This window comes from Rhinolophus sinicus, chromosome 14 (assembly GCF_057876585.1).
Source record: "Rhinolophus sinicus isolate RSI-liver-muscle chromosome 14, RSI-T2T, whole genome shotgun sequence".
NCBI lineage: Eukaryota > Metazoa > Chordata > Mammalia > Chiroptera > Rhinolophidae > Rhinolophus > Rhinolophus sinicus.
The window spans coordinates 174,272,568-174,287,458 of record NC_142514.1 but is presented as its reverse complement, the minus strand read 5'-3'; the positions used below and the strand labels follow the sequence as shown (position 1 = coordinate 174,287,458).

The following is a 14,891-nucleotide window of genomic DNA, read 5'->3' as shown; positions in this document are numbered from 1 at the left end:
ATGGGTGAAGGACTGCTCTCTAGCTCAGGACACACAGTACCTCTAACTGAACACGCCCTTCGGGTCTTCATCAATAACAACGGGAAGACAGCACTTGGCTTATCTAACGCTAAGCCAGAATCTCTAGACACCTCCAGAGGCAGCACAGTCTTGGGGAAGGGAAACCAGGATGGATGAAAAGACAAATTCAGACAAACCAGAGGCTTAGAGACGACCTGCAGGAGCCCAGCAACGGGCTCTTGACTTGAAGAACGCAAGCATCTCTGTGCCATAAACTCAGAAATCCAACCCTACCCTCACACCACAGTATCTCCTTTCCTCCAGTCCTTGAGCACACCCCTAAGAGCCCCAGACCAGGAGTCCCTGTTCGGTCACTCACTGGCTGCCAAGACTTTGGGCAGGTCAACTTTTGTCTCTAGGGCTTAAGAGTCTCATCTGTACAATGCAGATAATGATCTCTGTCCCACAGGAATGTCTGCGGCCCAAAGGCGGATAGCACACAGTGCGGAAGCACTTTGTCAGAGCGTGAGCCCTGGCCCATCCAGGCCATTGGTACGATGACTAATTGCTTCCCTGGTCCTGCCTTCTCCCCTCTGGAGACCCGGTTCCATCTTCCTGCCCCACCTCCCTCAGGCCGGGGTCTTCCGGCCATCGGAGCTGGGGAGCAGGACCTCCCTCCTTTGGGTGGGGGATGACTCAGGCTCTTCGCCAGGCGCCCCAGAGGCCAGGCTGCTTACCCCGAGCCCGCGACCCAGCCCCGGGCCCCCTTACCTCCATCGGTTGATCCCCACGGAGGAGGAGGCCGCGAACCAAGGGTCGAGGATGTAAATGCAGCGCACGCTGCGCGCCCCGCGCACTGCCGCCAGCAGTGCCGGGTTGTCGTGGAGCCGAAGCCCCTTGCGGAACCAATGCACTGAGGAGGCGCCATCTGTGCCGGCCTCAGGCGCAGGGGTCACTGCTGCCGCGGTCACCACAGCCGCCGCCATCACCGCCCTGACTGCTCCGGCCACTGCCGTACAGCCCCTGTCAGCGCCATGGGCCCCGCCCCCAGCCCGCCCAATGACCTATGACGCCGCCGCTCCTCTCTGTGGCCCTGCCCCTCGGGCCCAGGAGCGTCTCTGCCATTGGCTGGGCGCCTCCGGCCGAGCGATTGGCCCAGCGGCGCCGAGTCCGGCCCCGCCCCCTCACGTTCCCACCATGTGTCGGTGGGCTTGGGAGCGGCCAGCGGGCAGGGCAGATGACGCAGGCTGGAGATTCCCGCGGAGATCGGGACACAGACGGAGTCTCGAGGGAAAGCGGATCTCTTACATGCGTCCTATTCAATGTCTGCGGCCGGAAGAAGCTGCCTGGGCTGGCGGGGGTTGCTGTGACTCCAGCCAGTAACGTACGAACTTTGACAACCGGCCGTCCAGGTCAGCATGTCATTAACATCGTCATCATCATATACCTCAATCTATTACATCATCTACAGCTACCATTTATTGAGTGCATTTTATATGCCAAACAACGTGATAATCTCCTTGTACATACTGTCCCATTTACTACTCTCAGCCCAGTCGCATTCATTCAATAAACCCCAGTGAAAGAGCTGTTACTATTCTCATTTTACAGGTAAGTAAACTTTGAGGCTGCCACAGGTTGAGGGACTTGCTCAATATCATAAAGCTAATACGAGGACTCCATCCATATTATTGTGATTTCTAATCTGCTTTTATCCCGAAAGCTATACTTCTATCTGTGCTGAGCAGCTTGACATTTGCAAGAGCCAGAGAGTCTGATGGGTAGCAGTAAAAGGGTTGAGAGTAGGGACCGGAAATGTGGAGGATGTGGGTTGCGATAGTGATTATGACATCAGATGAATTTATTTTCTTCTAGTTCTATGTATAGGAGACCCAAAGGTACAATTGTGCTCAAACACCACTGGAATTCCCTGTGGGATTCAGAGGTGTGAAGGACACTGTTCCCATTCCTGCCCTGGGGAGCCAGGTGGAGCCCTCTTATTCCTATGGAGGCTAGCACTGGGCTTGCTGATTGGCTGAATGAATGGCAAGACAAGCATCTGAACACCTGCAATGAAGTGTGGACCGTAGGCTAAATGGTCTGGTCACACTGGAGCTCTAGGGTTATCAAGTGGGGAACAGTCTGTTTCAATTTGGTGCTAAGTTGTGCCCATGCTTGGAACCCTTACTGAACTTGGGAATGAACAATAAAGGAATTTAGCAATTTTATGGCATTAATTGTTACCAGAGCACCATTTTAATGGTACACTCTTTTTCATTTCAGGGCTTTGCACAAGCTGTTCCCTCAAGCCTGGATTACACAACCCCCACCCCCACCCCCGCTATCCCCCAATTCCAGTTTGCCCTGTGTCACTGCTCAGTATCGGCATAAATGTCACTTTCTTGCTGTCTGGTCTCAGCCTGCGTAATGCCCCATCTCATTCTGTGTTTCTTCTTATTACTGGCCTTAGTACACGGTATTAGAATTTCTTGCTTGTCTGTTTGCCCTATAAGACTATAAACTCCTGGATGGCAGGGGCCATGACTTATTTACAGTTTTATTTTCAGGGTCTAGCTCAGTGCTTGGCACTTAGTGGAGTAAAAGTTGTACAGGGACTAGGGTCTCAGGTTGGCAGGAACCTTAGAAATCTATCCCGGTCCTAAAAAAAAAAAAAATCTACCTCAGTCCTGACTCTATCCTTATTTTTCAATCTCCTCTCCAAATGCTTGCTGAATAGATGCCACTTTTCATCACTTTTCTTTTAAGGCTTTGTGTTCCCCCTCTCCTATCCCCTTTTCTCTCCACAACGTTGATGCTCTTCTTAGGAATGGAACAGAATGTAAGGAGGTTAGGGCTTCAAAGATGTGTATTCTTCTCTTTTTCTCCTCTGTACTCTCATGATTCTTTCTCTATAAACTGTGAGTTCCATGAGGGCAGGGACTGTGTTTATCTTGCTCATCTCTGTGTTCACAGCATCTAGTTTGGTACCTGACATGTAGTAGGTGCTCAATAAATATTTGCTGAATGATTGAATGTCATTTATCCCTGCCGTATTAGGCTATCATTGACAGTCAGTGTGGTATAGTGGTTAAGCCCAACATCTTGCACATTTGGAATGGCTGGGTTCAAATTCTGGTTCTACTTTGACTCTGCATTACTTTGGTAAGTCATCATCATCAATCCCCCAAATCAAACAAATCAATTATTTTTTTTATCATCATGTTGCCTTCTAGGCTTTGTCTACAAATATCTTTTTATAATTTTAATCAAAGCAGAGGTGCAGTATTGCATGAGTTTCTCAAACAAAATATTAAGCATGCTACGTCATTGTCTTTGTGTTTGTTATTTTAATTACTATATAATTCTTCATCAAGTTGATAAAGATGAATTATTTTATTGAATGATTGCATATTGCTTGGGTATGTTAACAGGGTAACATTCAAGAATCAGGAGGTAAACCTGGCACTGGATACAATACTGGAGTGCAACGTCCACTATTGGACTTTACACTTTGAAAGGGACATGGAGAAATTGGAGCGAGACCAAAGAAGCCTGTAAATTGCGAAGGAGATGAAATGTAACCGTGTACTGTTATATCTTTGAGAGAGATGAGAACTGAGGTTTGACGTCATAGCTATATATCTTGTTATTTACAAGCAACTCTGAGGAGTGGTTGCCATGAGAATGCCAAACAGTTGCTCTTTGTTTCCACTAAGGATAAAATAAAAGAATCTAGTGTGAGCTGGTTAGAGTAAGAGATTTAAGGAGGGATTTCGTGTAAAGTGATTTAGGAATGAGACAAATTAATCAGATAGTGAGAGGTTTCTTTCCTTGCTGAAGATATTTAAGAAGGCAAACATCCGTTCTGTTTGTCTTTTTGTTACATCCTGCATGGAGACTAGATGGGGCAATTTTTTACATTCCCTTTGAACTGCGTTTTGGGTAAATATTTGATGATTGGTTGAATGGTAACCAGGATTAGGAGGGAGGGACGACCCTGGAGAGTTTAAATTACCCGCGCCCTCTAGTGGTGCGATTGGGAAAGAAGCGGAGGCCCGGTTTCCGCCTGAGGCAGGAGCATCAGGGCCCCGCCCTCTTCCCTTTAGTTACGCGGCGTTCTGCGGTGTGTAGCAGGTGAATTCTTGTTTCCATGACTTCACGCGAGAAACTGTAAAACTTATTGAGAGCATGGACTGAAAAGCCAGACTCCTTGGGTTCCATTTCCAGCTCTGCCGTTAACTAGCAAATTACTTACTTGGGCAAGTTACTTAGCTCCTCTGTGTCTCAGTTTCCTCATTTGTGAAACGGGGAAGAAGGTGATGATAATGATAGAGGTGCAGCATGGGATTGGAATAAAATAGACAAAAGTTTCAGAATTGAGAATCCAGAAACCGGCTCTCCCATACCTGGTATTTTATTCATGACAAATATGTCTATGTAAAGAAGTGAGGTAAAGGTGGTTTTTCCTATAATGGAAATGGGTCAATCAGATATCCCAGTGTAAAAATATTAATCTTGACCCCTATCTCAGAACATACAAGTCATTTCCAGGTAGATTATATGCTTAATGTGAAAGATAAAACAGTAAAGCTTTGAGAAGATTATATAGGAGACTATCCTCATGACTTTGGGGGTAGACAAAAAACTCTTAAGACATGGAAAGGGCTAACCATAAAGGAAAAGATTAATAAATTGAACTATATTGAAACTATGAACTTCTGTTTATCCAAAAACATTATTTAGAGAGTGAAAAAGCAAATCATGGACCGGAAGTAGCTGTAACACATAATTCTTAAAGAGTTCAAATCCAGACTATTTAAAGAACTCTTAGAGGTAAAAAAGAAAAGGAACACAGGCAGCCCAGTGAAACTTGTTAAAGGCCAGAGACCTGAACAAACACTTTCCATTCCCTCTCCCACAAAGGATATGCAAGTGGCCAATGAACACGTAAAAAGGAGCTCACCTTGGGGAAACAAAAACCACAGTGAGATATCACTATAGACCCACCAGAACGGGTAAAGTTAAAGGACTGACAAAACCAAGTGTTGGGGAAGATGTGAGCAATTAAAACACTCATACACTACTGTTGGGAATGTAAACTGATACAACCACTTTAGAAAACTGTCTGGTGTTAATACTCAATTTGAACAACTACATACCCTATGGATTGTGAATGATACACCCTATAACGGAGCAATTTTATTCCTACCACATACCTACCAGAAATCTGTGCACATGTATGGCGAAGACATTACAGAAATATTCATAGTAGTATTATTAGTAATAGTCCTAAACATCCATAAGTGGTAGAATGGATAAATAAATTGTGGTATATTCAAACAAAGGAATACTATACAGTAATAAAAATGAATAAACTATAGTTAGATTCAACAACATGGATGAATCTCATAAATTTAATATTGAACAAAAGAAGCCAGACACAAGAGAAAACATTTATATATGTATACATTCACAGCCAGGCAAAACTAATGTACGGTATTATTAGCCAAAGAAATAGAAACAACCAAATGTCCATCAGCTGATGAATGGATAAATAAAATGTGGTATAGCCATACAATGGAATATCATTTGGCAATAAAAAAGAAGGGAGTACTGATATATGCTTCAATGGCGAGGAAACTTGAAAACATTATGCTAAGTGACAAAGTGCCACATATTGTTGGATTCTATGTACATGAAATGTCCAGAATAGGCAAATCTATAGAGACAGAAATTGATTTTTTAAGGCTGGGAGGGCTGGGGGGAAGTAAGGAGCAACAGCTAATGGATATGGGCTTTTTGCTGGGGTAATGACAATACTCTAAAATGATTGTGATGATGGTTGCACAACTGTAAATATACTAAAAACCATTGAGTTATAAACTTGTAATGGGTGAATTGTATGGTAAATGAATTATATCTCAATAAAGCCATTATTTTAAAGAGTTACAGAGCATTGTAAATAAAAAATAAAATAAGCCTCAGCAACAGAACAGGACTTTAAGAAGACAGATATATTCCACTAAGAAATTCCATAGTGAACAAGCGTTGTTTATATCAAATTTGCATACATGATACTGGTTTTTCATGGATATTATGGATCTTTTATTTACCTGAATATGTGCATGGGATTAGCATGTGCAATTCATTTTAGATAGACAAATTTACTGGTCTCCATATTAAAAAGATCTTAAGTTCATAAATTAAAAACAACGACAACAAAAACTAATCTGTGGTGTTAGACATCAGATGTCAGGATAGAGGTGCCCACTGACTAAGAGGGATGAGAGAGTGATGAGGGCATCTAGGGGAGTTTCTGGCGTGCAGGTAATGTTCTATTTCTTGACTTGGGCAATGCTCGCACAGATGTGTTCATTTTGTGGTAATTCATTCAGCTGCACACTTTTATGATTCATCTTGTTTGTATGCATGTCACACTTCAATTTAAAAGTTTAGGAAAATAAGGTGGTACAGTTCCAGTTGGGTCTGGGGTAGTGAGCCCAATCCCACCTATTTGTCCCTGTCCTCTCTGGCTGTGTTTTTCCTAGACATTTTGCTCCTAAGGCTGCCCCCTGTGATCCCCAGGGTTCTGTGGGACATCCCCTGGCCACCCAGCTCCTATAAGGGATGGTGGTTCTCTGAGGGTTGCCCTAGGGCCCTTCCCAGACTGTTCTGCTGGTCAAAGAAGTTGAGGAAGCTTGACCTTTGGGACCAGAGCTCCTATAGACACACGGGAATTTTCCCCTGAGGCAGGAAGTAACCAGTCCTACTGGGGCTTGCACCATTTGTCAAACATTAATGGAGGAGGTGACTCTGGGTGGGTTGGGCCTAACCTCTGAAAGACTCTGGTAACCTTGAGCAAAGGGCCAAGAAATGGGCAAATGAGTGCATTTCTAATCTTTGCTACAGCAGACTAAGAGAGTTCGGGATGTTCCTTTTCAGGCCAGATGTGGCCATAGGGCCAGGAACCCAGTGGCTGGTGGGAGGTAGATGGGCGGCTGTGCCCAGACCCCCTGGGACTGAGACCTCAGTGACTCTCATCACTCAGGAAAGCTGCACTCAGTTCTCCCCTGAGAGGAAAGGTCCTGAAATGGTCCAGTTGGCACCTTCATGGTAGAGGCCTCTCCATGTCCCTTGACCTACCTATAGCTTAACAATAGACCATCCCCCTGTGGTTTGAGCTCGGAATGTCTCCTGTCCCACCCAGTTCCCTGTTTTAGAAAACTACCCTGAAATTTATGATTAATACCCTTGGGCTTATTGATCACAATTGCAATGGTCTACCAGACTCATCATTATTCTTGGGTTGCTGACTCCACCATAGAATCACGTGGGGAAGGCTCTATGCAGACCCCTGGAACCCTCAGCTAGCTTCTGGAGGAATGCCCAGATTTCCCTTTAAAAACCCCAAGCTGGTCTGAGAATGTGAAGGCAGTTTTTGGACGTGTTAACCCACAGCCTCCTCAGACCATCTGTGCTCTGATATGAACGCTTATTCTATGACCCAACTCCTGTGTCGGCCTATTGGCTGAGTGGCACAGGCAGCATGAGGACTTATTTGGCCTCCGGTTTCATTCCCACCCTAGATTCTACAGTAATAATGAGCAAATGCATGAAAGCAAAACCAGGGGGAGGGCGCCAACCAAAAGAACAGGAGGTGGGGGGGACGGGGACGTGTAACTGTGTTTAATTTCAAAACTGAAATTTCATAGGTTCTTACTCAAGAAAACAGCAACTACTGTTTGAGCTCAAGGGAGGCAAGTGTGGTGTGTGTGTTTGCAGGTCTATGTGTGGCAGGGAGCCAGCTGGTGAGAGGGACAAAGAGAACACACGACATACATCTCTCAGCCACCAGAAAAAGGGCCTCATTGATGAGCCTTTCTTTGCTAATCCAGGGTCCTGGGAGAGGTGATGTATTTGAGGTGACAGATTGCCGAGGGACTTGCCTTGGCCTGCCCCTCAGTTACAAACCTCGGTGGGAGGAGTGGAGCCTCCACCACTGCCACCCCCTAGAGTAGGCTTTTGGCCACTGTTAGGCACGGCCGGAGGAGTGAGTCGCAGGAGACCAAAATTGGTCTATTAGAATTTATTTGGTGTGTTTGAGCTGTGGCAGGTCAGGCTAGAGCAGAGGGAAAAAATCATAACCTCCCCAGCAAAGAAGGGTGTGGAGTTTTATAGGAGGGAGTAAACGAGGTTGTTCCCCCTTCAATGTTTCAGGGGGTTTTCATTGACAAAGGGCTTCAGGGCATGACCAAGCCCTCCAGCTTCACAACCTGGCCCCATGTCGCTGTCATGACCACCCAGGACTGCCCAGGCCCCTAGGAGATAAAGCAAGATAAGATGGCTTTTAAGGTCAGGTTTCCGCTCCTGGCCTAAACACGGCTTAACAGCCACTAGTGTAGAATCATAGTCTTCTCTGCAATATTAGTCCTTTTTTCATTTTCTCTTCCATTCTGGTACACAGATATTTTATTTTAGAAGAATGAAGTGCTAGAAAATGAAACTTTCCTTCTCAAGGACTTCAGAGGTTAGCTCCGGTCTGTCTTGGCGTAGAATTAACCCTTGGTCGTTCGCAGAATGTAAAAGAATTTATGAGACTACAAGAGTATCCAGAGAAAAGATTTATTGAAAGCTGGGGGTGGGGCGAGGGGGGTGGTGGGGCCAGGAGAGAGAGAGAGAGTGACTGGCAAAAGTTTAGCCAGGGCAGAGTCCTATGGGGGACAGCTGCGCTGATGAGAAGGAGTGCTGGGGTTTTATATTTTTCTAAGCAGGATGCAGGATGCTTGTCAGGTTGCAGGGGAGGCTGCCATTACAATTGTCTTCTCCTGGGAACGTTCCTGTTCCCATCTATGATGGATGTTAGCTTGCAGGGGGTTGCTGTTGCAATTGGGAACCATTCTATTCCCATCTATGATGGGTGTCTGTTAATTTGTAGGGGGTTGCCGTTGTGATTGGGAACCATTCTGTTCCTACCTATGATGGATGCAAGGTGCTTGGCAGCTTGCAGGTGCAGTGCTATCCAGGGGAGTCAGAGCCAAGGGGTTAATGTTTAGCTCGTTCCTGTTAGCCCACAAGCTCACTCCTGTTAGCTCTTTGCCTGTCCCATCCTACCAGCTCACAAGTCCACTCCTGTTAACTGTTTACTTGTCTTATCACCTTCCATGAAGGAAGCACTCAGTGAATGCTTGCCTTGTGCATGGGGGAGTAGCTTTTCAAAGGGGTTGGAGTGCAGGGTGGTGGGAGGAGCTACAAACTGCTGCCACCTCTGTACCCCAGACCCCTCAGGCCCGTGAATCAAGCTGTGTTTATGACCTTGGTCAAATCAAGGTCCTTCTGGTGTCAAGTAACCAAACTTCCTTCGACCGAGCGTAAGCAAAAAGCAAACATACATTGGGAGGACACAAGAGCATCTGATGGGACCCACGGGTACGTGGACAATAAAAGGGGTTCTGTGGAAAGTGACCTCACAGGGAGATCTGATCATACATTTCTAAATGGGCAGGTCATGGTGGGTAGTTTTGCCCCAGTCCCACTTCTTTAGTGAAAGGTAGTAGGCCAACCCTGTCCATTGTTCTTGTGCATCTAGGTTAACACACCTTTGAAACACCAGAAGTAGTACCCCTCGAAGAGGGTATTAACCATCAAGAGAGCACATAATCTTGTTAACTATCTTGCAATCCAATCCCTGTTTTGCTTCCTCCCATCTCCAGACTGTTCTGCTGTCATCTTCCTTACTTTCCCTCCTTAATTTCAAATGCATAAAAGAAACTGCAAAACTGTTATTCTCAGGAGCACTTGAGATAAATGTCCCTCCAGAGGCCAATGCTCTGGTAAGCACAGAAGGTTATACAGAATAGAATAGAATTTAATAACGAACCAAGTCCCAATTGAGGTGGTGAAGGTCCCTGGTCCAGGAGAGGCGACTGGGCCCACGACGGGTCTGAAGCGAGCTGGTCTTGCAAGGAAGAGCTTCAGAGAGTCCTGGAGTATGGCGGCTTGCCCCTTGCAGAGGACTCTGTTGGGTAGTGTCTGGCTCAGAGCCTCGTGGAGGGTCTCACAGCATTGCTCTGGAATTCTGTTTTTATGCTTTTTTCCTTGGACTTGTTTACTTCTTGGGTGATAACCAGAAGTGTTTTAACCAGGAGTTGTTTATCTCTTAGGTGATAACCAGAAGTTGTTTGCCAGGAGTTTTTTTTACCTCTTAGGTGATAACAAGAAATTGTTTTGGTGAAGGTGTTTATCACTCAATTTTGTTATGCTCAGTTTCATACAAAAACATATTTTTCACTTCACTCTTGTCAGTCTCACACATGTGCGGCAATAGTCCTGTCCTTACTAGTAAAGAACTTGTTTCGCATACCTCAATCCAACATAGATAATACATTTTATATGCTCTATACACTGAACTATCCAGGCGTCCCAGAGACCCCATTCCTGCCTTATATCCCCTGCCTTATATCCCCCTTGAGAGACGTGATCCCTATGTCTCCATGGGAAGTTGAAGGCCAGGAGATCTCCTCTTCTGTATCTGCTTCCTGCTGAATGTGGCCATTGTCCCTGCCTATAGGGGATTTACAGGACTCTCGCCCTATCTGATCTTAGATGAGGGGAAGGGGTCTCGAGATCTGCCTGGAGGACCAGGTTGACCTCTGTGGTCGGAATGTACTGGAAGTCTTGGTCAGGTATCACTTGTATCCCAACGGCCCCTAGATGAGAAGAGATAGATTTATTTATTTATTTATTTATTTATTTATTTATTTATTATTGGGGAAGGGGAACAGGACTTGATTGGCGAACAGTGTGTACTTCCAGGCCTTTTTTCCCAAGTCAAGCTGTTGTCCTTTCAATCTTAGTTGTGGAGGGCGCAGCTCAGCTCCAGGTCCAGTTCCCGTTACTAGTTGCAGGGGGTGCAGCCCACCATCATTTGTGGGAGTCGAACCGGCAACCTTGTGGTTGAGAGGACGGGCTCCAACCAACTGAGCCATCTGGGAGCTCAGCGGCAGCTCAGCTCAAGTTGCCCTGTTCAATCTTAGTTGCAGGCGATGGAGCCCACCATCCCTTGCGAGAGTCGAGGAATCAAACTGGCAACCTTGTGGTTGAGAGCCCACTGGCCCATGTGGGAATTGAACCGGTAGCCTTCTGAGTTAGGAGCATGGAGCTCTAACCGCCTGAGCCACCGGGCTGGCCCAAGAAGAGATAGACTTTAGTTAATCGAGTTAAAAGTGTTGGCCCAAGAAGCAGGATTCAAAGCCATTGATACAGGGTGACTGTGTGATGAAAAATTTGTTCAGCTTCATGGAGCCTGGCCTTTCTTCTGGTTTAACCGGTCATTCGATTATTGTTCACCCGGGAGCTGGGCCTGGAAAGAACGCTGTGCTACAATGACCGTAGTCAACAGACATTAATCACAAGCTTTAGGGTGATTAACTAAAGCAGGGGGTAGGAGATTTCTGTGATTCAGGTTAGAAACAATCTATTATTTATGATTAAGAAACTGATTTGAAAAATGATTATAACCGGGGGCTACGGAGCCAAAACATTAGGGAAAAGAAAACTTAGAGTTTCTATAGTGAGAAGCCCTTTCGTTTGGCCCGTATCAGGAGGGCGATGTAATTGCGTTTTCAGGGATGGGTTGCTGGCGAGTGGGAAGGAGGGGGCAGAGGAAAATGGGTATATATATATATATATATATATATATATATATATATATATGTATATGTATATTTCTGTACCATTTGAATTTTTTAAATATGCATTATTCAATTTGTTGAAAATAAACAATATGTTGAAACCATGCAAATTCATTTATGAATTGTTCAAATTAATACATTTTTTCAAAAGATACGAGTTTAACAAACTAACTTTAAAAAATGCCAAAGACAATGGCGTCAATCATTATTCAAAGTTCACGTGCTCCCTTCCGAGGCGAGGGGCTTTGTATCCAGAGCTCTGTTATTATTGTTTTATTACTGTTACTGTTGTGTTAACTGTTCTTATAATCCACGGCAGCAAGCACAACAGAAGCCCTCTGGGTCCTGTCCTGTTTCCCTGCCCATCGGCAAGGAGACGGGAAAGAAGGGTAGTACAACCTTTCACTCTCAGGGCCTGTAAATGTACACCGTAATCATTGCTGCTGAAAAATGGTGGAAACAGCCAGGGTGATGCCCTTCCGGAAGCTTCTCTTTTGGCGAGGTGAGAAAGGAAGGGCGCTTTAACTGGAACAGGCAACAAGGGCAATCCCATTAGCTCTGGTTCTTAGAGATGCTGCCAACCTTGCCCCAGGGATCCTGTGTCCTACTCAACCTCTTACAGAAGTCATCAACCTGCCAAAGAAGTGACATACAAGAAAGAGGTTGTGAAATGGTGGCCTGAGCAGGTTGACTCCGGTTGGTATAGGTTTCCAGCTTCTCCTGCAAAATGAGAAGTTCTAGTAAAATAGGCCCATTCTCTCAAACGGCAAAAAAGGAGGGGAGGGATCCGAGTCGTGGCTCCCCTGTTTAGAACTGTCCAGTTCACCAAGGTCCCCTTTCATTTCCCCCTTCCTCATTATGTTACTGGTTGTCCCCACTGGTGTTTTCATGAGGAGTTCACGCCTGTGATAAATAAATTGCCCTCTTCCCCATGATTGTAGCAGGAGGGAAGGAGCAGAGATCCATGTGGCGGATGAGGACAGCATGGGAAGAGGTGGCAGCAGGGCCCTGCCATCGCCAGCTCCTGCCAGGGCAGCTCTCTGCACCTAGCTGGCTGGAAGGCTGTTCTGGGCAGGCCTCAGAGATAAATCCGTAGGCCTGTGTGGCAGAGGGGACAAAGTCCTATCATTCTTAGCATTAGATGTGAGTTTCCATCTAATAATCACATCTGCTGTTTAGGTCCGGGATAGTGTGATAAGCATGCGTACAATGCATTATCTCTTCCAATTGTTACACTGCCCTCTGGAGTAGGAATTATTCTCATCCGCACTCTATATATGAGGCAACCAAGGCTCAGAGACTTCGAGTCATTTGCCAATGGTCACACAGCTAGGAAGTGAGCAGGAAATAGGCTCCTGAGATGTTATTTCACTCATGCAAAGACCCCAGCCAACAGATGGCAGAGCTAGGATTCCAACTTAGGTCCACTGACTCCAAGCCTAGAAGCTGGAAACTGGTGGCCAGAGGGGCAAACTAGTTTGGCCACCGGTAATTTGGGAAATTAGGAAGTTTTGACCTTTTGCTGGGCTCGCTGGCCTCCAGTTTGCTATGGGCTCCTCCAATACCTCTTTACTTGCACCCTGGCCTCTTCCTTCATGAATGTTACTTGCCTGGACTGTGGAGAGGTGACAATTGTCCTCTTGCCTCCCCACAGATGAGTTTGAGCTCTTGGTTCCAGGAGAGCTGGAGGTCTGCGTTTATCTCTGTTGATCTCACCCTACCAGGTTTTATGGGAGCTGAGAGCAGAGCTCAATGAAATATGGTTCAGGCTCAGGTTCAGTTTCATGACTATGAAGATATCCCAGAGCCCAAGTGTTAGAGGATAGATTAGGTTGGTTCCAGGATCCACTGGTTTACTGGGGTGGTGGTTGAATTGATTTTACTGTTTTAAATCATTTCATTTGAGATTCAATCCAAAGTGATCATGCTTTAAATCAGGGTTTATTAAATAAAGGTCATTTATGTCAGGTATGGGTTCTCAGGGTCTCATTTCCTTTTCTGGGGCTACATGCATGGGCATTAGGGCTGGAGCTTGGGATCAGGCTGAATGGGGCGAGGTTGTTACGCAGAGTCACCAGGAAGCCTGGGAGGCAAGGGTGGATAGAAGTCCAGGAGAGAAGCTGGGTTCATACAAGCAGAAGGAGGGAAGCCATCGGCGAGGTGAGAGGCTGGGAGCAGTCAGGAGGCGGAGTGCAGGGTAGAAGAAAAAGCATATTGGCTGGAGGTTGGAAATCGACCGGGGCTTGCTCTGACAGACGCTATTGGGTGATAGGTTCAGTTCAAGCCGCAGCTGAGCTGCACTGTCTCATTGTTCTGGTCATGGGATCTTAAGGCTTAGAAGAGGACCATGTTAACCACAGAAGAGAAATGGAGCGCTAACCCAGCTAAGTTGTTTTTGGTTGCAAGGATGCAGTCTTATGTGATTGGTTGGTCCTTAGTTAGAAGTGGGGGAATGGGGGCAAAAATAGGGAAACTGGCAGTCACTGACCAAATCCTGACTGTTCTGGGCTCATTGCTGAGGAGGCTGTGGCTTGTCTTTTAGGGCCGATTGCTGCAGAGTTTGTGGGTCAGAGTTCTGTTGTCATATATGGTTTGGCCAATGTCCGTTTGTATATTCAGTCTCTCAGTGTGCAGAGAAGAAACCCAGCTATGTGATCTGGGCACATTGCTAACTTCTCTAGGCCTTGGTTTCCTCATCTATGACATGAGGATGTTAATAGTACCTGTCTCAGATGTTCATACATGTCACGCGCTTAGAATAGCCCTTGGTATATAGTGTTAACGATAATAGTATTATTTAATATTTAATAATCTGAGGTTGGTGCAAAAATAATTGCGGTTTAAAAGGTAAAAAATAATTGTAAAAATCGCAATTCCTTTTGCACTAACCTAATATAAATATATTTACAATTACATATATTACAATAAAATATTTAATAATAACAGTAACTATTGTTTTAAAAATAATGATGATGCTCAGTGGAAAGGGCCTTGCCTGGGAGGAGGGCTCTGGGTTCTGCCCCATCACCCTGTAACCTTGGGCAAGTCAGTCGTGCTCTCGCTGAGCCTCAGGCTTCTCTGTGGAATATGGGCTGGACTCTGATTTCCAAACTCATTCCCAGCTCTAATGTTATCAATTGCCCCACTGGGTGCTTAGTGACAGCCTGCTGTTGCCCCCACACCAGTACACCCATCCTTTCC

The 14,891-nt window shown here is 45.7% G+C and overlaps 1 protein-coding gene across 1 annotated transcript in view; it reads right to left on the bottom strand.

The window, feature by feature from the left end:
* The window catches only part of CRY2 (cryptochrome circadian regulator 2), a 32,409-nt gene extending 31,371 nt beyond the window's left edge, over positions 1-1,038 (bottom strand). Inside the window, exon 1 of the mRNA XM_019746397.3 lies at positions 772-1,038. Coding sequence (XP_019601956.1) covers positions 772-986 — 215 coding nt within the window. The 5' untranslated portion in view covers positions 987-1,038. The remainder of the gene's footprint in view (positions 1-771) is intronic.
* Positions 1,039-14,891: the final 13,853 nt, after the last annotated feature.